This window comes from Squalius cephalus (genome assembly GCF_949319135.1).
Source record: "Squalius cephalus genome assembly, chromosome: 5".
In the NCBI taxonomy this organism is placed as follows: Eukaryota; Metazoa; Chordata; class Actinopteri; order Cypriniformes; family Leuciscidae; genus Squalius; species Squalius cephalus.
This window is the reverse complement of record NC_137126.1, coordinates 28,437,032-28,463,502: the sequence shown is the minus strand read 5'-3', so window position 1 is coordinate 28,463,502 and position 26,471 is coordinate 28,437,032. Positions and strand designations below refer to the sequence as shown.

The 26,471-nt window shown below is 42.3% G+C and overlaps 1 protein-coding gene across 2 annotated transcripts; it reads left to right on the top strand.

Annotated features, from left to right (window-relative positions):
* On the top strand, positions 1–25,120 carry mark4a (MAP/microtubule affinity-regulating kinase 4a). 2 transcript variants are annotated; one of them, XM_079870885.1, is made up of 18 exons: positions 1–635; positions 4,278–4,475; positions 6,015–6,068; positions 9,188–9,236; positions 9,371–9,436; positions 9,681–9,751; positions 9,880–9,936; positions 10,323–10,559; positions 12,375–12,494; positions 12,696–12,795; positions 12,940–13,049; positions 13,139–13,313; positions 13,398–13,609; positions 14,249–14,352; positions 14,457–14,741; positions 22,752–22,834; positions 23,260–23,304; positions 24,314–25,120. In XM_079870885.1, exons 1-18 carry the CDS (start codon positions 585–587, stop codon positions 24,376–24,378), a joined length of 2,082 nt encoding a protein of 693 aa, XP_079727011.1. In that variant the 5' UTR covers positions 1–584; the 3' UTR covers positions 24,379–25,120. The 2 variants fall into 2 exon arrangements, with proteins under 2 accessions (XP_079727011.1, XP_079727010.1); XM_079870884.1 differs by lacking the exon at positions 22,752–22,834 and having other exon boundaries at positions 480–635; positions 24,314–24,793.
* Positions 25,121–26,471: the final 1,351 nt, after the last annotated feature.

Below are 26,471 nucleotides of genomic sequence, written 5' to 3'. Positions count from 1 at the left end.
AGTGGCGCATCTCACATATATCTGCCGCTGGATTATAACGGCTGCTTTAGGATGTGAACGGGTTTCGGCCTCGGCACCGGCCAAAGCTTCTGTTTTCCCATGACAAACAGATGCGACAAGAGAGCGAGCGAGCGCGAGAGTGAACGGTACAGGGGAGCGGAGAGATCATCAGTATTATTATGAGAAAAGAGGACGGGGTTTTCGGAGCCGTATTTGTTTTGCTCGCGGAGATGAGGCGGGGGGTAGTGAGTCGCTACAAAATCGTTGGGCTCCGGCCAAGCATTACTCTGTTTTAGCACATATATACCGCCGCGCTTGCGTTTACATCGTCAACAGACGCGTTTGATCGCTACGGTTTGCATCGCAGAAAAATAATGCAGCTGTCTCGAGGACATCTGTGAGATTTGCGGACTGCTGTTGCCGCTGCCATGACAGACGCAGGCTTTACCGAGCAGGCGGTGTGAGACGAGCACGGCCCCAGCTGCAGCAGCACGGCCGATGTGGGCTGCGTTTACCGGGGGAGATTAAATCTGTGAATACTGCTCGCGCTATTCCTCTTTAACCGTTTGCAATCTCAGGGAAAAATGTCCTCTCGGTCTGCTTTACCGTCTGCGAACGACCGGAGCACAGATCATGTAAGTATCATAATTTCAAATGAATTATTATTGTTGTATCATCTAGGCGCTCCGTTTCCACACATATCCTACAACGCCCAGTATTTAACGTCAGATGCACGGTCATTTTTGCTACCGGGATTGAATATCAGGAATTCATTGCCTGGTATCGTTCATTCATGGGAGGATGGAGAGGCAGGATACAGTGGCCCATGTACGCGTAGCAGGTTCTTTGGAAAAATGGGCCGCATCCTTGAATGTGCAAAGCAGCAAAAGAGACGCTGCGAAACGCGCAGGCAGTAGAGCGCCATCCGCATAGTGTACACATCAGCGCATCATCTGCGCACGAGCGCGCGCTCTTCTCCCAGAGAGGGGTTTTGCTTCATTGGCAGAATTTGCGGGAGAATAGCAAGAAGCTCTGAGCACTCTGTCTCTGCAAATTATAAAATGAATATGACCTTTTGGGGCTCCAGAGTCATATAGGGAGGATGAGCTTTTAGCGTTAGCTGTGATCTGCCGTCTCCGTTCGTCTACAGTTGCGTGCTCCATACTCAGACGCACTGGCTGGTGTAGTGGCCTACCAGTCATGCGCCAGCACATTACAGTGTGTTTTATGACCTGACCTAGACTTCTCTGTCGGTTAATGTATTTAGTGTTGCTTCAATATCTTAGTAAACAATCTAAAACAACTATGGTTTTACTTCGCCTAATTCATTTACTTAATAAAAGAGAGTGCTGTTGATGTAAAATCAGTAGGGATTCAATTTATCTGATGTTTGACTGCTTGATTGAAACTGTCTGAAAGCTTATTAAAAAATTATCATAAAACAAAATCTCAGCTGATGGTAATGCTTAATGAATATAATTTGACTTGCTGTATATTTTAAAGCAAGCACCAAGGTAAATGTTTTAAGTAATTCATTAAAATGTGCACAACTAACTACATTTTATGTGAAGGATCAGGTTGTTGATGTCTTAGAAACGGACAAAACCGTTTTGCATTTGGACTGTCTGCCTCTTTTTACACTACCATTCAAAAGTTTGGGATTTGTCAGATATTTTTCAGTGTTTTTTTTATATAGCCTAAGTCTCTGACACTCACCAAGCCTGCATTTATTTCATCAAAAATACAGTAAAACAGTAATATTGTTACAATTTAAAAGAACTTTTTCTATTTGAATATATTTTAAAATGTAATTTATTCCTGTGATGGCAAAGCTGGATTTTCAGCATCATTAGTCTTCAGTGTCACATGATCCTTCAGAAATCATTCTAATATGCCGATTTGCTGCTCAAACACATTTCTTATTATTATCAATGTTGAAAACAGTTTTTCTGCTTAATATTTTTCAGTGCTAAATTTTTTCAGGATTTTTGGATGAAAGTTCAACAACATTTATTTGAAATGGAAATCAAACATTATAAATGTCTTAAAGGTCACTGTTTGATCATCCTTTTGCTAAATTAATATTATTATTTTTTAAGAAGTCTTACTGACCCCAAATGTTTTGAACGGTAGTGAACGGTAAAAAATTATTCCTTTCTTTCAAATTCAGCATTGTTATTCTTTAGACCAACTGCCGAAACATGCACAGGATTCTGGGATGTCATAGACTTATTTAGTCAAATGATATATTTGTCATCAAAAACAACCAGATGAAGACATCTTAATAAATAGTATGTGACACATATGGATGTTGACTTCTTACCTTTGTGTATAAACTGTGCAAAGGCAGCATTTTTCAGCTCTCAGACAGTCTTAGAGAACACTAATATGGTGGTTATTAAATGTAACTCTGTAGCACATGATGTTTCCTTATATGGGACAGAGACAGAGTTTTAGGATACAGAGCTAAGATAACGTGCATGGTACATTTTATTGAGCAAACATGGTCTGACCATAATATACCATATATTATGGAAAGTTGGGGCATTTAAAGGTCTTTGCACAGGATGCTTAAGATAAAACAACCAGATCATTAAAATAATGAAAATGTGAGCCAGATCTGGACTAAGCTTACTTAACACCCACACATGCTCTCTCACATTTGGGATTCTCCCAATAAACCCTTTTCAAATAGGAGCAGTCTATGCTATATTCTTTATTTATTTGGTTATAATTTTTTCAAAAATAAGAGTGAGACCTGGTTCACAGTGTGTGCAGTTTGGCATATTGTGTATATAACGTAGGATGCTGTGTGTGAGGTAGTGTCCAGTAAGAGTATGGCAGGGCATCGTTAGTAATTTATTCAATCCCTGAACTGTAATCCCGTGGTCAGCGGTGCTGATGTGGACCTGTATGGGCGTGTTTTGATTTCTGTGTGAGCTCCTTCCTCTCCCCTCTTAAGGGGGGCAGTTGGAGCCATTCAGTAAACTTCACCAGATGTTAGTTTGAGTGTTCAGGGTTTAGGTTTAAATGTGCTAATCTAAATAGTTTAGTTTTAGCAGCGACAGACTAAAACCTCCATGGCAAAGTAAATTAATCCTGTATTATAGGGCAGAATTATTCACACACCAGTGCTTACGCTCTCCTATACCATCATCACATCAGCCATCTAAATGATAATTCATATGATTTCTGTCACCATTTATTAAGGTTGTGCATGTGTTTGTGTTTCGCTGTGAGTTTTTAAAATTAGATTTCATGTTTATGACAAGAAAGCTGAATTATCTTAATTTTCCCCTCAGATGTGCATATTTCTAAATAATTTTAGACCCTGAAAAACACACATGGCACAGAAAGTTATGCATTTCTTTATTAAATTCTGTATTATATTATTGTAGCACAAACTGTTTGTTTCATCGTTTTGTAACCAAAGCTGAGGACTCCTTTAAAAGCAGTTACAAACCCTTTGTAAATGCGTGAACTAGTGATGCACTGAAATACTTTTTTTACCAAAACATTGAAACGTTTTATTTAGCCTAAAAACTAAACCTGAAAATAAAGGTTGAGTAATTAAATTTAGCAAATTAGGCACAGTAATTTGTGCAGTTGTGTGCACGAAACAGACCCTGACATGGTTGAAACGCATCAATGGAGAAACACTAATTAAATGCCACTGTTTCAGTCAATGGTGTCGGCCCACCAAAACTATTTCGGGTGAATATAGGTTGCCGAAATTCCGGTGCATCATTGCCTAATCCCAAATTTGAGCAACACAACTGTGACCTTGTTCTTTTTTTTTTAGAATTGTTCACACTATAGTAGTTAAATTAAGTGATGCAGTGGCCAAAGATAGCAAAACATTGGTATAAATAAATAAAATACTAATTACTAGCCACTACAACAGTTGTGTGGCCCAACTGCATTAGTGTAGACTGATTTTTGTGTGTGTGTAGTAAGAGGCTTAATGAGGATTTAATTCAGAAATCTGGTGCAGTCAATCAGTGCTGTAGCATTAGTCTGTTTCACTAATGATTCCTTTCTTAAAACTTTCCTATTCCTCAATAAAATTCTGCTTTAATTAATTCAATTAATAAATCTACATGTGATTTCTGTGATCTAAGCTAACTACTTGTCTTTTTTACTTTCTTTGAGGCCATTTTCTTATTTCTGTTTGCTTCAACAACATCACATGTTCCCCAGTTTGATCCAAACTATTTGTTAAAACTTTAGTTAGAATAATCTTAATACATTTTCGATGTGTCTGTCTCTTCGTCCAGCATGCGTCTCTGGGGGCGAGTCGTTCAGAGAAGGGGACGAATGTGTCGAGTCGTTCACTGGGTGCCAGATGTCGTAACTCCATGGCCTCCAGCTCAGACGAGTTGCCCCACATCGGAAACTACCGGCTCCTTAAAACCATCGGCAAGGGCAACTTTGCTAAAGTCAAGCTAGCCCGCCACATCCTCACAGGCAAAGAGGTGAGAGAGAAAGAGAGAGTTTACATAGGTAAAACCAGAAGGGTGTGATAAGATGTAGCTACAGGAGCTGCTGTATTAGGTCTCATTCTCATTAGAACACTTGTGAGCATTAATTCTTTGGGTGGTATATTTTTAAAGTGGTCCAACTTAAGTGTGAAAATTTCCACGCCCACGCTTACCTTTTATAAACCAAAACTGATATAGTGTGATTTTAGATAGACTTGTTAGTGGGCACCAGAGAGCTTTAATAATCTTGGACAATATTAGAATGTGATATTTAAAGAGTAGTTATTTAATTATTATTATTTTTTTTAGAAATGTACATATTTTAACACTGCATCAGTGTTAAAATATGTACATTTAAAAAAAAAATCAAAAGTTTAAATACCATTATAGAAAGTCTGCATAATTAACAGTGAACTTATGCGTGGCAGTCTGGAGCCACGTATACACTTTTGGGAGTGACAGCCACATTTAAATGCAGATGGGAATCCCTTAAATTATGGTTGTGTGTGTGCATGGAATACAATCGTCATTCCCAGACTTAAAATGGTTGATATAACCATAACACTATTGTAACTATAAATTTGGTAGCATGGATGCTAAAAGTTTTGTGCTCTTTTTGATCGAAGTAATGTTAGTGCTCAGATACAATTTTTAATAAAATACCCATCAATGTGCTTTGTTTATACGCCTTAAGTTGTTACTAACAGCATGTGCTCTGTCTCAAGTGTACAGTATGAGTTACTTCTAGACCACATGGCTGGTGGGAGCAGCTACAGGAGAGACTGACAGACTGGCATGAGTATTTGCAAATGAGTCAAGACACATGGCTCTGTCTCTGACTTGCGCCACGCGAGAAGAAAAGAGACATAGACACACTTCTAATTACATCACTGCATTAACAACTAGTTTTACAGTTGGGTGTTGTACACATTTATCACTACCTGCATTTTTTTATTTATTCAATATGGTTGTCACTCCTGAAAATGACCAAAACTCTGAAGCAAGGAGCAGTTTTAAATATTGACACAGATGCTATTTTCTTATATATCTTCTGTAGTATTCTAATAATAGAGTCAAATATATACAGTACTGTTAAAAAGTTTGGGTGTAGTAAGATATTTCTTTAAAAGTAATTAATTCAGCAAAGATGCATTCAAATGATCAAAGGTGACAGTAAAGACATTTATAATGTTACAATACAAATAAATAAAATAAATGCTTTCTATTCATTAAAGAATTAAGAAAAAATGCATCACGGTTTCCACCAAAGAGACTTATTTTAAGTATTAAAAATTCTTACCAAACCCAAACTTTTGAACGGTAGTGTACATATTGTCATTTTTCATAACCAAGAATTGTTTAAACTGGTTTCCAGGTACTCTAGCAAGTTGCTTTTGATAAAAGTATCAACTAATGAAAATCAAATGACACTATAACGGACACTATAACAGTTTTTCTGGAGGCTATCTACCTGGCTTAAGGAAAAATAAAGGTTTTGGAGCTCAAATAACTAATTGTGAATTGTACATTTAGGTTGCAATAAAGATTATCGACAAGACTCAGTTGAACCCAACCAGCCTACAAAAGGTAAGACCATTAAGTATATATTTAGTATTTATGTTTTCAAGACATTTTCTTCTTTATTAAGACAACTGTCAACAAATGCCACATAATGATGTAATTTTAACACATTTAGTACAGAAACGGGAAAAAATATCCATGCACACTCTATATAAAGTGTCCAGAAAATCACATATTGAGTGCCACAAGTGAATAGTGCATATATAACTATAGATGCCTATCTAGAAAAGTGTGAAGCTCTTGGAAGTATTGCAGTAAAGTGTGTGTGTGTGTGTGTGTGTGTGTGGTGTTTAGTGTCTCTGTTGAGTCTGCGCGCTCGCCTGTATGCCAGTGACTCATCTGTCTCGTAATAGATTATCTCCGGCCTTCATTCCTCCTATTGAAGCCCAACACTCCACATTGCTCTGTGTTTGAGCATACATCAAGATTTGTTTTTGATTATTGACAAACCTATGTTTGATAGGCTTCTGTCTTTGAACACACTTGTGAAAACAGTAGTTTTCAGTATTCTGGATGGATCTTACATTAAATTTCAGCACAGACAACTGTGTTTAATTCAAGAGCTCCCCTTTGAAATGTAGTAACTTAAGCATCAGACATCAGTGATACTGTATGAACTGTCTTTTTTATGGGGAGAATTGGCGTGTGAGTACAGTAATTATTTTTCTCTAAATATCTACTGTATTTCCATGCATTGTTTAGTTATGTCCATTTTATTCCAAAGTCTTCTGACTTATCTCTTTAAATCTGGCCATGGGCAGTCTTGTTTTCAAAATGCATCATTTGTTTGTGTGCTTAGTGTGTGTGTTGGAGAGGAGAGGTCGACAGCTGCGGTTCTCCACAGGCCCAGAATGCCCCACTGTGATTCAGTACTGGCTCTGTAACACACACACAGTTAACTGTACACAAACTGTAAACCACCCTTATTGAACATAAGTCACGTTTGGCTTTTTGATCACTCATATAGCTGATATGAGCTGTTATAGTGCTGGAATCACTGTTCAGTGGAGCATTTGCCAGTTGTCAGAGTAAGTGTTTGTCCCATCCCTCTTTTCTTGCCCTTTAGTGTTGCACATAAAGGAAAGCTTAGAGATTTGTCCTGTGTCATGTTGGGTCATGTTTTGTCTGGTTTGCTATATGATAGCTCCTATTTGATCTAACATAAAATAAGTATAAAAAGTATGTTTACACGTGACATGGCTCACTACAGCATTCATTCACAGTATGTGTCAGCAATGCTTCTTTCTAATCTTCTTCTGGTCATCTGATCTGCATATTTTTTTGCAGTTAATTCAAACATCTCTGAACTCTTATGTCAACAACACAGTTTTAAACATGTTCATTTTACTGTTACATGTTTATTAGGAGTATCTAAAAGAAAAAAATTAGGGCTAGGACTTTGCTCTATCCTCTGGTTATTGATTGGATGATTGGATTGAGGCAGATCTATGAGCTTGCAGTCGATTGTAAGAACGGGGTGGGTTTAAGTTGACCAAATGACTGGAGAAGTCCAGCATAAGACACTTGAGAGGAATCTGTCGTTTCACTGTACAATTGTGTTAAGACAATTTGATTGAAAAAAAATGACTAGGTCAAAAAAACAAACAAAAAAAACATGCATGGACATGGTTGTTAATTCAATTCAATTCAATTCACAGTTATTTGTATAGCGCTTTTCGCAATACACATAATTTCAAAGCATCTTTACAGAAAATGCATGAGTCCACATTATAATTTAGAGTGATTTATTATCAGATGTAACTATCTAAGTTATGTATTTCAGAAATGTACATATACAAAATCACAGCGAAAAAGGTATTAATTATTTAAACAATGTATTAATTTAATGCAGAAACAATGAGCTCATTGAAGTAATGAATACTTGTTTGTTAACAAATGTTTATGACATTTACAAAAATGTAGCATTGGTGCATGTTGATTCAGAGTTTGCATCTTCTGAAGTCTTCGCGGGAGTTGGCGCCGTCTCTTCATTGGTGTCGGGCATCTGAAATCTTCATGATAGGCTGGATCCAAACTGGAGCTGACAAACTCTCTAGTTACCTCAGGATGCGCATCCCAAGATAAAACAGAGAAGCAAATAGAAAATAATTAGCGTAGCTGCTGTTCATAACATTAAGCAAGAATAATCATGTGCGTTTGATCTGATATAACTGTATAAGGTTAGGAGATGCATTATATGAATGCTAGGCTAAAGAGATGCGTCTTTAATCTAGATTTAAACTGGGAAAGTGTGCCTGAGCCCCGAACATCATCAGGAAGGCTATTCCAGAGTTTAGGAGCCAAATGTGATAACGCTCTCCCTCCTTTAGTGGACTTAGATATTCTAGGTACTATCAAAAGCCCAGAGTTTTGTGACCTTAAAGAGCATGATGGATTGTAAGGCGATAGAAGATTAGTTAAATATACAGGAGCTAAATCATTTAGGGCCTTATAGGTCAGTAGCAATACTATTTAATTGATACAGAACTTAATAGGTAACCAGTGTAGAGATAATTGGTAATTATCGATAATTAAATAATTAGTTATATGATCTTATTTTCTTGACCTAGTAAGAACTCTAGCAGCTGCATTCTGGACCAAAGGTAGCTTGTTTATTGAAGATGCTGTAAGATCAATAACAAACATGAAGAGAATATTGGTGAATTTCCATTGCATGCCAACTTTAAACTGACAGTAACAGTTTTTAAATAGATTTAGTGGATTTTTGTTTTTGTTTTAACACAATATTGTGCTTAGTCATAATGAAAGAATGAGGCCATGTGATAAAAAAGAGAAGAGTATTGGGATTGGCTACTAAGTCGACAACCCTCAGTAACCCACAGAGTTGAGGAAAACAGCTGATACAGATTGGTTCAGGTGCGTCACGTTGTTTCCACAGCAACTGGAATGGTATATTGGGTACTCCCTTCAGACTGAGAGTCAACAAAATACAGAAGTATATATTCTATCTGGATTTTACTGTCCTACCTTGAGGCTGACGTTGATGATACTAAGAATATCAGTATATTCTGGGAAAATAATTTAAACGGCATTGTTTTTCTTGATAATGACTGAAGAATCACACCACCCTTTCTTTCTTACTTTCTTTCTCTTTTCTCTTGCAGCTGTTCAGAGAAGTGCGGATCATGAAGACCCTCCATCACCCCAACATTGGTAAGATGCACTAAAATGCAACAAATGAATGAATGCATGAATGCTGCTTTTATAATACTGACTGTGCAAAATAATTAGCTAATGCTGTTTAAACCTAAGCTTTCCAAAAATATTGTATCTCTTATATATTACAGTGCAACTTTTTGAGGTTATTGAAACAGAGAAGACGCTTTATCTTGTGATGGAATATGCAAGTGGAGGTGAGCTCTGAAGTTCATACTGAAGTATGGAGTATACAACATTGTGTAACTACATACTAGTACATACTTGTGTGTCCATGAAAGTACTTTATGAGCTGTGTGTTCACTATAGGGTATTTATTTGTGTAATGTGGTTTTTCCCCAGAGCTGAAACATAATGCAAAAAGACCTTTGATACTCATAACATTTATAGGTGCCTCTGTGATATTTTGGGACATTATACGTGTGGGATTTGGTTTTCCAGGTGAGGTGTTTGATTACCTGGTGTCTCATGGGAGAATGAAAGAAATAGAGGCTAGAGCCAAATTCAGACAGGTGAGACATTTACCTAATGAATACAGCACATACAGTTTAAGATCAAGGTGTTGTGTCACATTAAGCTTCTGGTTTACAGTTACACGTGTTTTACCTGGGTCATATTATTTTTTTCTATTTCGTTTCAGATTGTGTCAGCTGTTCATTACTGTCATCAGAAGAATATAGTTCACAGAGATCTGAAGGTACGAGTTTGAATCTTTACACTGCAAAGCTGCATTTTTGTCTTGTTTTCACTTAAAATATCTGAAACATCTCTAACACTTTTCATTTTGCTTGAGAAGCAAAATTGTGTGAGGATATATCTTGAATTATGCAGATTTTTCAAACCCCATTCAATCTTATTCAGTTTTGATAATAATTAATCATTTTAAAGATACAAAAAGATACAAGCACTGTACAAGCACTATGCTGTAAATGTATGATGTAGTATTACTGTTTGTAGTATGTGTTTGTATCACTTTCTGTCCTGTTTATTTCTCTTTGTTTTTCTCTCCTTCACACAGTTAATCTGTACAACTTAATTATTTTTCTGCCTCCTTCACACGCTCATGACTTTCTGTATTTGTAGGCAGAGAATTTGCTGTTGGATGCAGATGCTAACATAAAGATAGCAGACTTTGGCTTTAGTAATGAGTTTACGTTGGGGAATAAGTTGGACACCTTCTGCGGTTCCCCGCCATACGCAGCTCCGGAGTTGTTTCAAGGAAAAAAGTATGACGGGCCAGAGGTGGACATCTGGAGCCTGGGTGTCATCCTCTACACGCTGGTCAGCGGGTCTCTTCCTTTTGATGGACAGAACCTCAAGGTACAGTTATTTTGTTCCTACACTCACAATGATAATTTCCTGCCATTTTACACCCTACAAGGAAAGAATTTTGTGATATTGATAAACTGACACCAGTTATATTTCTATTTACAACAAAAAATGCACTACCATTCCTTAGTTTTAGTTTTGGTAAGATTCTTTGTTTTTTGAAAGACATCTCTTCTACTCACCAAGGCTGCATTTGTTCGATCAAAAATACAGCAAACATTGTAATGTTGTGAAATATTGTTACAGTTTAAATTCATTTAATTCTTTGATCAATAGAAAGTAATAAAAACACATTTATTTAAAACATATTTTTGTAACAATGTAATGAATTATTTACTGTCGCTTTTTAATTAATTTAATGCACCTTTCTGAAAAAAAGTATTAATTCTAATAAAAAAAATTGGTAGAGTACATCAAGAGAAATTTTTTTTTTTTTTACGGTACTTTGAATGTGTCTTAACTTTGGTTTTAAACATTTCTTTGAACAAGTTTTAAACAAGACACACCAAGCCGACGTCAAAGTCAGAGTCGCCATTGGGTAGTACATTTTTTATTTTACTTGCCAGACTTTTTAAATGGAATGCAAGAACAGAGCAAATAAAAAAATTCTACATAAATGTAATATAAAATTAGATACAGGTTAGGTAGATTAGCTACAGAAACTGAATAAAGTAATTAAATGTAAAATAACACGGCATAGTCTTCGCTGTATAAGTTAAATATAGATTAATCCTTATTAAAGTTACAAAAGTTATTCATTCAAGAACAACAAGTGATTTTTTTACAGTGATTCTTTTGTTGTTTGATTAACATTAAAACACTGACAGCAGCAGGAATATTAGGCTGCTGTCACTTTAAGGTCACTTTAAGACATAATGCACGGATCTGATACTGTTACACATGCGTTTTCTTTTACACATGTTTAGGATACTCGCCAAGACTGTTTTTTTTCACGTCATTTTGTGTGAAATTGTCCATTCAAGCGCAAGAAGATGTGAAAGAGAGCTCAAATTCAGTATTTGCATGCTGTCAGATGCAGCTTATTGGGCACACAGCACATGCGAGTTGTTGTTCGCATCTTCTTGCGCTTGAATGTCTAAATTGGCAAGGCTTAAAAACACGTAAACTTTCATGACGATGCAGCACTGCCCCGATCGGGACCGTGACAGTTCTGTCAACTCTTGGCCATCGAGCATTTAGATCTAGCGCGTCAATTCTCTTTACGTGGCATGTGTAGGCCCCTCTTTTTCTCTCACGTTAAGTGCGCATGTGTGAGAGAAAGCGACGGAGGGTGCTCTCAGCCAAGCGACGGTACATAAAGCTCACCAGGCAATGGAATTATATCTGCGCTAAACTTATTTTTTTGCCTCTATCTCAATCACAGGCGACTGAAATCATACAATTTAATAGCCATTAGCTAATTAAAGCTGTTTTTTTAGTCGCCTAGCATGAAATTTTGCTCTTAATTCCATGTGGCTCATGTTATATGTTATGAAAATATTTGCACACTGGAATGCTCAGGTAAGATAATGTAAAATTAGAACAGCCTTTTATCTCTGCTGTCTTGACTCGCTTTCATCACTTTCACTTTTATTCTTGAGCACTGACACGTTCTCTAGACTGAACAATCAATCAGAGCGATCTCTCTCACCAACGGCCACGATATGGATTCAATATGCTGAATGAGCCGAAAACTAGCCTGACAGAAGCTCACCGATGGCCATCCGTCGGCTTGGTGTGTCAAGACCCTTAAGACCACACTGATATCTGTTTGTCACACTGTTTGCTGGTGCATGTGTTTTCCAGGAGCTGCGTGAGCGAGTGTTGAGGGGGAAGTACCGTGTACCCTTCTACATGTCCACAGACTGTGAGGGGATTCTGCGCAGGTTTCTTGTGCTCAATCCCAGCAAACGTTGCACTCTAGAGGTGCCTACTTGCACATTCATTGATACACACTACCATACCAGATACTAATGTGCCTATTTGTGTGATGTAGGATGTACAGCATGCATTTGCTGAAATTCGCTAAATGCTATTATTAGTGTATAATTCGTGTTAAGTCAAAGCAGATAAATGACTGAGCTAAGAAGTTTCTGTGTAGTCAGGATGCTGGTATTTCCTCCACAGCAAGTGATGAAGGATAAGTGGATGAATTCAGGGTTTGAAGGCGACGAGCTGAAGCCCCACATTGAGCCAGCAGAGGACTACAGTGACGCCAACCGCATTGGTGAGCATGTAGACCAGTAAGAAACTGGTTAAAGTATTTTACTACTGTTACTAATTGTTCTGTTACTGTGATGCATAGAATAAAGAGAATGATTGTGTCTGGAAATATTTCTTTCTGTTCTCACTTATTTCTTTGTCTTTTCAGAGATTATGGTCGGGATGGGTTTTACTACTGAAGAAATTAAGGACTCTTTACTCACTCAGAAATATAATGAAGTCACGGCTACATATCTACTGTTGGGCCTGAAGACTGAGGTAAAACATAACACATGAGATAAACAAAGACCTGAAATCTGAGTTTATTTTTCATTTTTACATTTTTTTTCATTGCTTTTTGGTCATAGGATGGCGCTGAGTCACGAGTTAGCGGCAGTATGACGTTGCCACGTGTGCGTCCAAGCCCAATGACCAATGGAACCAACAAACAATCCTCTTCTTCATCATCTTCCTCATCCTCACACAGCAAGACTCAGCGCAGCGCCTCTACCTACCACCGCCAGCGACGGCACAGTGACTTCTGTACGAGACACTTGAGCTTCAACTCTAAACACAAACGTACTTCTAATTGTTTATGATTATAATCATTATCAGTTTGTTCTGCAGGTGGTCCTAGCATGCCTGTGATGCACCCTAAGCGCAGCCCGACCAGCGGTGGAGATCGTGAGCTGCGTGAGAGCCGCATGCCGCCAAGGAAGGCCAGCTGTAGTGTAATGGGCAGTCGAACCTTACCACCATCTAGTCCAATGGTCAGCACTGCCAACAACCCCAACAAGGCAGAGATACCTGATCGCCGCAAGGAGATGACCGCCACCACAGTGAGAGAAATTTCTCTAATTGAATCATTATTTTATTATATACACACTATTGTTGAAATGTTTAGGGTCAGAAGTTTTTTTTTTAAAGAAATTAATACTTTTATTCAGCAAGGACGCATTAAATTGATCAAAAGTGAGGGTAAACATTTATAATGTTACAAAAGATTTCTATTTCAAATAAATGCTGTTTCTATTCATTAAAGTATCCTGAAAAAATGTGTCATGGTTTCCAGAAAAATATTAAGCAGCACACAATTTTCGACATTGATAAAGATAAGAAATGTTTCTTGAGCACCAATAATAATAATATAGTAAAATAGAAAAATTATTTTAAATTGTAATAATATTTCACAATTTTGTATTGTATTTTTAAGCAAATAAATGGCGCCTTGATGAGCATAAAGTGACTGAATCCTAAATATTAAAAATAATAATTTTGCATCATAGTTCTTTTTTCATTTTAATTTTTAATACTAAAACTTTCTGTTTATTTTAATTACATTTTGAATCCTAGGTTTTCAATATGGTCTCAGAATGTTGGATCCCATTTTATGAGTGTATGTGTAGCATTGTGTTTTGTAATGATATTCTTTATTTTGTGGGAGGTTAACGAAATGTTGTCTGCCATCTTCCTTGCAGAACAATATCCCAGGAAGTACTATGACCCGTAGAAACACGTACGTATGTACAGATCGTTCTAGCACTGACCGACACTCGCTGCTGCAGAACGGCAAAGACAACAGGTGACAAACACACATTCACAAACACAGTTACACTCTGTCACTGTGCTGCATATTGCAGTGCCCTGTCTGCCTCTCATTCACTATTTGTGTCTATCTCTCCTCAGCTCTCTGGCTCACCGCCTCCCTCCCACCTCTCCCTCCACTCTCAGTATTGTTGGAGCGGGAGCATCCTCCTCTTCTTCCTCAGGTGAGCGCTGTCGGTTGACACGTGGATCCACCATCCGGAGCACCTTCCATGGGGGTCAGCTCCGTGACCGTGTTCCGCCCACCTATGGACCTCCGCCCACGTCGCCCACCCTCAGTCATGACGCTGGAGCCCTGCCGGCCAATGCCCGCAGCCGGGCCACCTCTAACCTGTTCAGCAAACTCACCTCCAAACTCACACGCAGGTAAGAGGAGAAGTTCTATATGCATAGTTATGCATTAAAAAGTATCGCACATCACATGACAGAAAACAGGTTTAAGCATCATTTAGAATGGAAAGCTGTCTCTCTGTTTTTGCTGGAGGTTTGTTGGTCACTGTACTTTTAGTCACTACCTGGCATTTGTGCTGCTGGATGCAGCAGTGTATAATCCATTATATCATTTGGGCTTGACATTAAAACGTACTCGGTTACCTAATGTAACCTCGGTTCTCTCTAGAAGAGGGAACGAGTATTGCGTAAGTTAGCTTACGCTACGGGAAAGTTATCTTTTCTCGAGATCTGAAGCCAAAAATTATCCTTAATTTTGTATTTATTGTCAACGCAGTGCGACAGCCGGCAGACCATGGCAGGCTACATAAGCGTGATCATTGGCTGTCCAGCGGCAACTGCTGCAGCCTACCAGTGAGCCCTGTGTGACGTCGCGCCCTCCACACCCCTCTAACTGCCAGGATGGGTGTGGCCCGCGTGTATATAAGGAAGGGCTCACAGGCTGAAAATCTGGTTTTCATAGTCTGAAGCGCAAAAGCTCGTGGCGCGACACGGCAGGTTACGCAATACTCGTTCCCTCTTCTAGAGAGAACCGAGGTTACATTAGGTAACCGAGTACGTTCTCTACGGGAACCCTTTGTCAATGCCGTGCGTGCCGAGCATCCAGTGCATGAGTCCCAGGGAAACCGGGGAAAAACCACATGCTGGAACAGGTGGCCGGTCGGAGAAACGGGCCAGCACATGTAATAAGCACTTCATATAAAATAGAGCGGTGCTGCCGGTCTATGTATCAATGTAGGCAATGCGGCCAGCAGCGCGGGCCAGCACAGTACATAAGCACATCATAGGGGAAAATAGAGCGGTCTCGCCGGTCTATGTGTAGAGAGAATAATCCCCAGCGCAACTGAGTGGAGGATAGGCGGCCAGCGACACGGGCCAGCACCGGTACACAGGCGCGTAATGGGGACAAGAAGACAGAGCGGCACAGCCGGTCTGTGTACAGAAAAACTCTTCCCTTGGTGCCATTTACCAGAAATATTAACAGTACATCAACGTAGTCTGCACATGAGCAACTGGGCAGAACATACATATCACTTATACTGATAACAGTTTATCCTGCAAGGCGGGAACTTCCAGGTTATAAAACCTCACGAATGTAGATGGGGAGGCCCAGCCCGCCGCCATGCAAATATCGTGAATAGAAATCCCGCTGGACCAAGCCCACGACGAGGCCATGCCTCTAGTGGAGTGGGCTCTGATACCCATAGGGCACTGCAGGTGTTTTGACGCATAAGCTGCTGCGATCGCGTCCACTATCCACCTGGACAGGCTCTGTTTCGAGGCGGCGAGACCCTTGGTGCGCCCACCAAACGAAACAAAGAGCTGCTCGGAACGCCTAAAGGCGGCGGAGCGCGTGATGTAAACTCTCAGCACCCTGACGGGGCATAAGAGTTTATCACTGTCCTCGCTATCGGATGCTGGCAGAGCCGACAGGGAGATGATTTGCGCCCTAAAGGGGGTACCAATCGCTTTGGGGATGTAACCGTGTCTCGGTTTGAGGATGACTTTGGAGTCATTTGGTCCGAACTTGAGACATGCGGGGCTAACAGCTAACGAAACAAAGAGCTGCTCGGATCTACGCGTGTAGATCCCCCACGCGTTTTACTGAAGACAGAGCTATCAGAAAAACGATTTGAATGAAAGGTATTTCAGATCCACGGATTCAAGCGGTTCAAAGGGAAAAGCTTTCAGGGCCTCCAGGACCAAGGACAGATCCCAGATAGGAACCGAGGGGGGGCCGCGGGGGATTCATCCGTCTGGCTCCTCTGATGCTGCGTTCACACCAAACGCGAATCTGCGTCAAAATTCGCGCCTGCCGCGTCTAGTTATACGCGTGACCACTTTGTGTGCATTCGCGCGTCAAGAGCGAAATTGACGCGCGTAAAATCAAAAGTTTGAAGCGAAATTTACGCGCGTCACGCGCGTCAAATGCGAAGCCCGGGGGCGAAAGTTTCGAAACCTGTTGGCGGCCATCTTTTTTAGATGTTTATCGAGCATTAGCAATAGCATTGATCGAGAGAGTCACCGCTCGTATATGCTCTGGAGAGCAGAAACAGCAGCGTAGGGGACATCGTCGCAGTACTCGGGTCCACCAAACCCTCCGGAGGGTTTCAGGAATTTCACAATTTGCTTCAGGAGGTAGGTTTGGTGGACCTAACGGTGAGGACGCTGACGAGGACAGCGTAGGCCGTATAAAGCCTCGGCCTCGAGTGGTCTCTGCATGACGAGCCCGCGCTGTACAGCCCGGTGCGAGGTTCACCCTCTCACGCACCTAATCTGTCATTTATTTTTGTTTTGATAATAAATGGAGCCAGCCTCCAAAAGTGAAACCTGTCCTGTGATTTTTTGAAAAGTTTTTATATTGTGTTTATTGTCTTTACATTAGATTAATAAAGTTTCATATAATCTAGAATATGGAATAAATAGCATTCAATACAAAATGAGTATCTCTCATATATTGAAAATCGAGTATTTATGTAAAAGATTATTTGCTTTGTTGTGCATTTTAGTCATAATACAAAATTTATTGAGGCCAAACATAAAATAACATTATAAACTGTCAGTTCACCACGTGACAGCAGCAAGCAGGCTCCTGATTGGTTAACGCGGCGCGAATTGACGCAGAAGTTCAGATTTTTCAATTCGGGCGGCAGACGCGAATTCGCGTCAAACGCGTGAATGCACAAAAAGCACAATTCGCGCTTAACGCGCGTATCGCACCAGACGCTCAATTCGCGTCATTCGCGCGAACTAGGCGCGCAAATTCGCGTCTACCGCGCCGCGCTAAACGCCTCATTCGCGCCGCAAGATCTCCAGACGCGCGTAAACGCGTCTTACCATTGACTTAACATTGAAATCACTCGCGCCAGACGCATATTCGCGTTTGGTGTGAACGCAGCATGAGGAAACGGATGATGAGCTCGTTCCTTCATATTGCACGGCCGCGCGTCGTCTCCGCAAACGCTGCAATAGCCGCAACATACACTTTGAGCGTGGAGGGGGACCTGCCCCGTCCAACAGCTCTTGTAAGAAGGAGAGCACCCGTGGAACCCCGCATGTACGTGGATCCAGGCTCTTAGTAGCGCACCATTTAGACGCGTAGAGCCTTCTCGTGGAAGGAGCTCTAGACTGCGTGATCGTGTTTACGACCCCTTCTGGCAGGTCAAAGGGTATCCGTTGATTATCCACGCATGCAGAGACCAGCGCTCTGGATGGGGATGCCAGATTGATCCACCGGCTTGAGAGAGGAGATCCTTTCTCACGGGGATCGGCCATGGGGCTAAGTGCGACAGCCTCACTAGATCTGGGTACCAGATTTGGTTCTCCCATCGCGGGGCTATGAGGAGCACTGGATGGTGCGTTTCCCTGATCCTCTTGATGACCTGTGGTAACAGGGAGATCGGAGGGAAAGCGTACAGCAGGAGGCTGGGCCAAGTTTGGGCCAGCGCGTCCTCGCTCTTTGAGAAGAACATCAGGCAGTGAGCGTTGTCTTTTGACGCAAAGAGGTCGACTTTCGCCCTGCCGAATAGGCGCCAGAGTGACTGGACTGTCTGGGGGTGCAGAGACCATTCTCCCGGGGGAATGATGTCTCTGGACAGTCTGTCTGGGCCGACGTTCAGGCAGCTCTCAGCGAGCGCAACGAGTGATGAGCCCACACGAGAAGGCGTTCTGTCAGTTTGCAGAGGTTCCTGGATCTGACACCGCCCTGTCGGTTCACATAGGACACCACGGACATGTTGTCCGAGCGGACTAGCACATGGTGATCCCGTATGAGTGGGAGGAAGCGCTTGAGCGCGTTCTCGACCGCTATCATCTCCAAACAGTTTATGTGGAGGCATTTCTCCTGGTCTGACCACAGGCCAAAGACCGGTTTGCCCTCGAAAAGAGCGCCCCAACCTAAGTTGGATGCGTCCGTCGAGATAACATTGCGGTGCAAGACGGCTCCCATTGTCACTCCCCGCTGGTACCAGTCGGCCGCTAACCAGGGCTTCAGTGCTGAAACGCAGCTCTGAGTCACTCTGATTCGAATGCTGCCGGAAGCCCAGGCTCTGTGAGGCACTCGGGCATTCAACCAGCGTTGCAACGGGCGCATACGCAGTAGACCCAGCTGAAGCACTGCTGCAGCTGAAGCCATACAACCCAGCATCTTCTGAAATGTCTTGAGAGGTGCGGTGCTGCCCGGCTGGAAAGACGCGGCCAGGCGTCGGATACAGCGGGCCATCATTGCCACAGAGTCCAGTTCCACACCCAGAAAAGAGGTTGACTGACTGGGCAGTAATGAGCTCTTGGTCCAGTTGATCGTGAGACCCAGGCTTTCCAGGTGGCTGAGAAGCACTGTTCTGTGAGCGATAAGCTCTTCCTCTGACTGTGCTAGAATCAGCTAGTCATCCAAATAGTTCAAAATTTGCATTCCCTGACCTCTCAGGGGAGAGAGAGCCGTGTCCATGCACTTCGTGAATGTACGGGGTGCTAAAGACAGGCCGAACGGCAGGACGGTGTACTGATATACCTGACCGTCGAAGGCGAATCTCAAGAATGGCCTGTGACGTGGTATTATCTGGATCTGAAAGTAACCAGTCCCTCGGGCGAATCTGCACGAGGATCTGCCTGGTTGTGAGCATTTTGAACGGTCTTCTCATAAGAGCTTTGTTCAAATATCTCAGATCGGTCTGAGAGCTCCGTCCTTCTTGGGAACGAGGAAATAATGGCTGTAAAAGCCTGACTCGCTCAGAGAAGGGGGTACCGGTTCTATAGCCCCTTTGCACAGAAGTGTCGCTATTTCTGCCCGAAGTAGATGTGCTACTTTCCCATTCACTCTCGTCTCGGTTCATGCTTGAAAGCGCGGGGGGCGGCGAGCAAACTGCAGAGTATAGCCCTTTTTTACTGTGCTCAGCATATCGCGGGCTCGCGGGCTCGAGAGCTTAATACGGAGGTGCGGGCGCAACGATACGGCGGGCGCAACGATACGGCGGCTCGCATGCAGCGATGGCTGGCCGTTTTACACACAGTGTCCCGGTGGCTTTGGACGGGGAACATATAGTGTGATGCGCGAGGGCGGCGTCGGGGGCGAAATGTTTGTTAGTATGTGTGAGCGCTCGAGGGCGGGCACAGGACTTACATTTGAAACATGACCGGTAGTGAGAGGCCGTGTAACAGAGCGGGCAGTGAGTAGGTGTGGGCACGGTGGGGTGGACACGTGACCTACTTCTAACACTCGAGCGGCTTTTGCCCGCTTTATGAGAGTGGGCTCTGTGAGAGACACGGGATTTATAGTGCTTGTGTGCAGGGGTGAACACAGAAACGTGGGCACATTCACTACACTTGAAACACATGCGGCGTGAGCCGTGCAACCAGACATTATACTCTTTTTGAGATTTCTTTTTGAGAAAAAAAAATGCGAGGACGGAGGTCGAGCTGGACGCTGGGCAGAGCGTTGCGCAGGCTGGTCGCGAGGACGGCGTGCGGCTGAGCTCGAGCGTCGAGGCAGAAAGAGGTTCATTGCCTGTGTGGTCTTTTGCACCTCCGAGAAGCGGTCCACGATCCCGTTTACCGCTGGGCTGAACAGGCCGGTGGGGGAGAGAGGGGCGTTAAAAGCGCGGCCGACGAGGGCTGATGTGGTCCTGCAAGCCTTTGACGGGAGGGCAGCCTTTGAGTGCCATCCAGAAGGCGGGCAAAGGTGCGCTGCAACCGCCTCTTCCACGGGGGGAATGGCATTGTACCCCTTCTCAGCGGCGCCGTCAACCTGTGAGAGTGTCGATGAGGTATGGGAAGAGACTCTCGCGGAGAATGGTGCATTCCACGATTTAGAAAGCTCGCTGTGGAGCTTAGGCAGGAAAGGTGCAGTCCTGGATGCTGGTGTTCGGCGGCGGCGATGAAGAAAGCAGCCGTCGAGTCTGTTCGGCGCTGGCTCCTTTGGAGGAGACCACTCGAGGCCCAGCTGGTCAACGGCCTTGGTGAGGAGGCGCAAAAGCTCCGCGTCCTCGCCTGCTCGAGTGCGGCCGGAATCCTGGATTGACGAGGAGGCGGTAGACCACACCTCGCTGTCAGAAGCCAGGATGGAACAGCTGTCAGCGGCGGCATCCTCATCTAACTCATCCGCTTCATCCCCTGACGCGGCGGCGGCGCGGGCGGTTAGAGCCGGCAGTTGAGCGGCCGGGAGGGGGGGCGGAGAGGGCGAGGGAGAAGCTTGAGGGAAAGGATCCGCCGAGCTCTTCGGTGCCACATCAGTCTCCGGTGGTCTCTGCGAGCGGCGCTTCTTCCTGCGCGGCCCGGCAGAGACAGGCGGAGCGACAGCTTGGTCAAAAACTTCAAGTCGAGCCCACAGGGTCGACATTGAGAGTTATTCGCACTCGGGGTAGCCGCCCATAGAGAGTGCGGTGGCGGCGTGCTCGCGGCCCAGGCAGAGAGCGCAGATGAGGTGGCGGTCTCCGTTGCTGAGCGGGGAGCGGCACAAGCCGCAGGAAAAACAAGGCATTTTTAGAAAAACGTCTCGTGCTCTTTTAGGAGAGAAATGAGAGAAAGTGTGTGTCGCAGGGCGAGCATACACAGCAATGAAAGGATATGTCGCCAGATGGCGTAGCAGGCACGGATGGCTGAAGGCAGCGAAGACGGCCGGCTTCCTCAGGCACTTTCCTAAGCTTGCTGGTCGCTGGTTTCAACGGCGGTGGCTCTCAAGATCCAGCGATGCGAAGAGCTTCGCTGTAGACAAGAAAATCAGATTTTCAGCCTGTGAGCCCTTCCTTATACACGCGGGCTACACCCATCCTGACGGTTAGAGGGGTGTGGGGCATGATGTCACACAGAGCTCACTGGTAGGCTGCAGCAGTTGCCGCTGGACAGCCAATGAGCACGCTTATGTAGCCTGCCATGGTCTGCCGGCTGTCGCACTGCATTGACAATAAATACAAAATTAAGGATAATTTTTGGCTTCAGATCTCGAGAAAAGATAACTTTCCCGTAGCGTAAGCTAACTTACGCAATACGAGAGAACCTCTCGTAAGAGAACCATCCAAGGTGTGGGTGGATTTCAGCAGTGGCGTGTAACGCATTAATGCATGAATTTTATATATAATACATACATTTTTCTATATCAGTCTTTTAAAAATACATCTGAAATAAACTAAGTGCAATCTAGTCTTGTCAAAAATATAGATTTTTTTGATACATATCGATACTGAAATATCTGAAACGCTTCCAATACTCATTTTCCGCAGAATAGATACCAGCTTCACTTTCTCATCTCTCCGACAGCGAGTTGACACAAAAACCCGCCTCCCCTCACTCACTCGTTTAATTTGCTCCGGATGAATGTTGTTACAGGGCTTGAATTTTGAGGTGGGATTGCGCTTTTTGCACAAAATTTTGTGCTCAGACACAAAGTATGTGCACATAAAGCCGCCTCTCAGTACTTTTGAGTTATTTTCGCTGCTTATTGCACTTAAACAGTCAAATACACACAAAATAATGTTAAAATGCCAGGCTTGGTGAGTATTCATGTAAACAGTCAGTTTGGTTTTAAGTGAATGGTGAAAAGAAATGCATGTGTAACAGTATAATGGATCCGTGCATCAGGTCTTAAAAGTCACCTGTATTATTATCTCATAATTTGGCTGCAGGTATATTAGGGATTCCTTTTTTGTTTTAAAGAGCTAGAGTACGACCTGTCGAATAACACTGGGTAATTCTTTCAGATTAAAAATTAGTTGTACACTCATGCTTCACACCTTCATCATTCCTTGGCGTATTGCCTCTCTTTTTCAAGCTTTCCAAGCTTACAAATGTGTACCTTTCCTAATCTCTCCCTCTTTGTTCTTATTTCTGTTACCTTTATTTCTCCCCATTTTCTCTCACTATCACTCAATCCTTCTGTCTTTGACTTTCTCTCTGTCTTTCTCTTGCTCTCCTCATTTTGTTTCTCTCTCCTAGGGTCAATCTTGACCCCTCTAAACGCCAGGGCTCTAATAAATCAGTGTCGGGTTGCACTCTTCCACAGGGATCCAAAACAGTTAGTAAGTTCCCCTGTCTGCCTCTGCTTGCCTGTCTGTTGCCGCTGCACGTCCGTCTGTCTCTGCACATGCACGCCTATCTGCATGCAATGTCCTTTGCAGAATTGTGCAAGTCTGACAAATAGGTTGTGAGGGTGAGGAAAGTCTGGATGATGGTGCATGGAGGTTTTGTCTCTAATCGGTTTGCATGCATCCAGGAACATGCAAAGTTTTTATGCGTTATGACTGTTGTACTTTGCTCAGATCAACATCAGGATAGTTAGTTATATTGACCAAATTGCAGATTAAATTGCTGGGTCATCTCCATACAGGACTGAGATATCCAGATACGCATGTTTGTCTTTTTGTTAGTTATGTTGGAGTTGTGTGAATGGATGGGATAATGTTGGGATAATGCAGATCATCTCAAGATGTGTGCTTTTTTGCAGGATCACAAATGAATCTGAGGGAGTCAGCAGATCTTCGGTCACAGGGTGAGTCCTCATGTGATACTACATGTTATGATCAAGAAATATCCAATTCAATTTTCATGTCATGCCGACTTTAAGAACAGACTTTGTCAACAGATTGCAATGAATAGACTAATATAAACTTCAGCTGTGGATAATTTATAGCTTATACCATGGGCTGTTTAAATACTCGATTCTGATTGGCTGGAAGGTGTGCAGTAAAACCGTTTAATGCACAGGTAGTTCCAGTCAGTTTGATTACAGTTCGAAATTAATCCGCTACATTGGTAACCATAGTAACACAGATACACTTGCAAGCAGAGTGAGAGACGCATATGAAAACGTTTAGGTAGGCTTAAGCAACGAGGGGACTGTAAGTTAGCTGCTAGACTTTAAAGAAGAGATCGACGCACACATGTAACGTTAACTCGTGCACGCATCTCTCTCTCTCTCTCTCTCTCTCTCTGTTCCTTCTCCTTCAGTTCTCTGTCTCTCTCTTTTAATAATGAATTTAAATAAATGTGAATTCATTCAAATAAAAGCAATCCGATGGCTCTACTTTATTTAAAGCGGACGGAGTGCAAGAACTGACGAGCCTAAACTTAAGAAATAACCGTCATTTTTACACGTCTGTTAAAAAATTACACTGTAAACATCAGTTACAGCTTTAACTTATTTTTAACTTGGCAAATAACCAAGGTATAAGCGGGATAATCCTCCGCTTCGCGTCGGGTGGTTCTTCGCCTCTACGTCGTGCATTAAAATTCTTTAATGCATGGCTAGCCGTGGATTATCCCTTACATAATTGTTATACATTTAAATAACACTAAAGCATCAATACACACACCAATAATTAACATAAAAAATATTAATAATAAGTAGTAGTAGTAATAAAAATAATAACATTATACAATTGCATAAAACAAGGGTGATGAAAGCAGTGACTTCTTTCTGAAGATGTGAATCTCAAATATGATTTTCTCAGTATTGGTCTGTCTCGTTCTCATGCTCTCTCTCTCTCTCTATTCTCCAGTGGCCATTTATCTGGGGATCAGAAAGCGTCCCAGTCCTGGGGCAGGGGAGGGGGGTGGGATGTAAGGGGTCGTTTCCCCCGTCCCCCCCGGGCCCCTGCAGAAGTGGTACTGGCCTTGCGTGAGGCAGCGAGGGGATGCGGCTGCCAGGTCCGGCACGCTGGCCCGTTTCTGCTGTGCTGCAGTCATGGGTCGGCAGGATCAAAAGTCGCATTCCAAGCTGAGGTGTGCCAACTGAGTGTGGGTCCCGCAGAGGCAAACGGAGTACGCTACACACGCCTGTGGGGGGCTCCCCTCGCCTTCAGGCACATCGCATCGCAGATCTCTAAAGAGGTGGAGCTCTGAGGGGACGGGGGAGAAGACTTGACTCGTAGATGTCCCCTCACTATATCCGTTGTTATAGAGATCTGACCTATGTGTTATAGACAAAATCTGATCCCTCCAACAACACTCAGCACACACCTGAACACACATACACGTAAACAAACACAGTCACCTTAAAAGCACCGGACACTCAATCCTGACAATATGGAAATCTAAAGTACAAAAACAAGCACACCCCTTCCATGCACAACATAAACCTGAGCGCTTCTTAACACGGATGCACACACACACACACACACACACACACACACACACACACTCACTCTCTGAACAGCCTCATTCACTGGGTCTGGATTGAATCCAGTTTAGTATTTTTATTCTCATTCTAGTCATGAAATTCTTACTTCAATAATTGATGTCATTCTTTTTTTTAACCACTTTTGTATGTTTTCAACAAGTCTTGACATTTTAAACGGGTCATCATTTTTATGTTCTTGTGATTTAATGTGTCTTACATTTTCTTAATACTAAGTCAAAGCATTGAATCATTGACAATGTAGGACTGTAGCTGCCAATGAACTATATGCACAAATGTGAAGTTGGCAAACGTATCCTAACTTCATCATAGCTCACGGTGCCCACCCAAACTCACATCACATTCGCTGGCGACCACAAATTTGATTAGGCTGCAAGCCAACCATCTACACTTTGTTTTTGAGATTGTCCAAGCAAAATTTTGTTCCCTAGAAAATCAGTTTTTCTGATGTATAGTGCCAGTTTACTTACTTTCTACCATGTTTAATTTAGAAGAGACATTTAATGCCAAGTTACTTTCCCTGACCCTTCTCGGCCAGGCACGTTGATTGGTTGGTTGTTAATGAAACTTTGCAAATAGTCACCTCTCCTTTTACCCAGTCTGAGTGGAGTTGAGGTTATCACATGAGTGATTTTACTAAGACAGATGGTTTTAGTGTTCAGTGTCATAAAAAAGACACACTTCCTGCATTGTAGATATCTGATTAAATTTCATGTCTAGAAAAAAAAACACCTTTCCTATTCAATATTATTTAATTGTCAATAGATTCTCTCCCACCTCCAGTATTAAAAAGAAATAGAAAAGTAAATATCCAATACAGAAATGGTGTTTGCATTGCAAAATATGTTACAAATAGACATTAAATCATAATCACATTCATTAGCACATACATGTCGGCTTTTTTCATTAAAATTCCTAGGCTTTATATGACTACATTGGTATTGAAAAATCTTTTGATCCCTTACCCAATCATTTTGGCACCAGATATCTAAAATGCAGGATGTTTTAATGCAGGAGTACAGGAAGAGGTTCAGTGCTCTCACTACTGAAATATGTTTTTGGGGCAAATGCACCAACAGGGCTTTGAAAAACGTGATTTTTTATTTATTGTAAAATCAGTTACACTTGCAATCTTGTAATAATATGGCATCTATATGGCTCTGTTTCCATTGCAAAATCTTAACAATGCTGTGTAACAAACAGAAATGCATTTTAAAAATGGACCATGGACATTGTGTCATGGACTGGTCATGTTTTCGCTGTAGCTTGTGTTGGCTTTTTAGCCATACACAATTTTGTCTCTTTAACAGATTTGTAATCATGTTATTATCAATTTAACAGGGGTTTCATTTGCAGGTTTGAGACCTGAATAGAATATATATGCTGCTTCAGATTTTTTTGTCATGGGTAGAATTAGGTTTATTTGGAGCTTATTTGTTCTTTTTTAAAATAATACTCTTGGCTTACTTTTTGATCGAACCAGTTCTGGTTTTTGATGTGTAACAAGGCCTAGTTTTGCA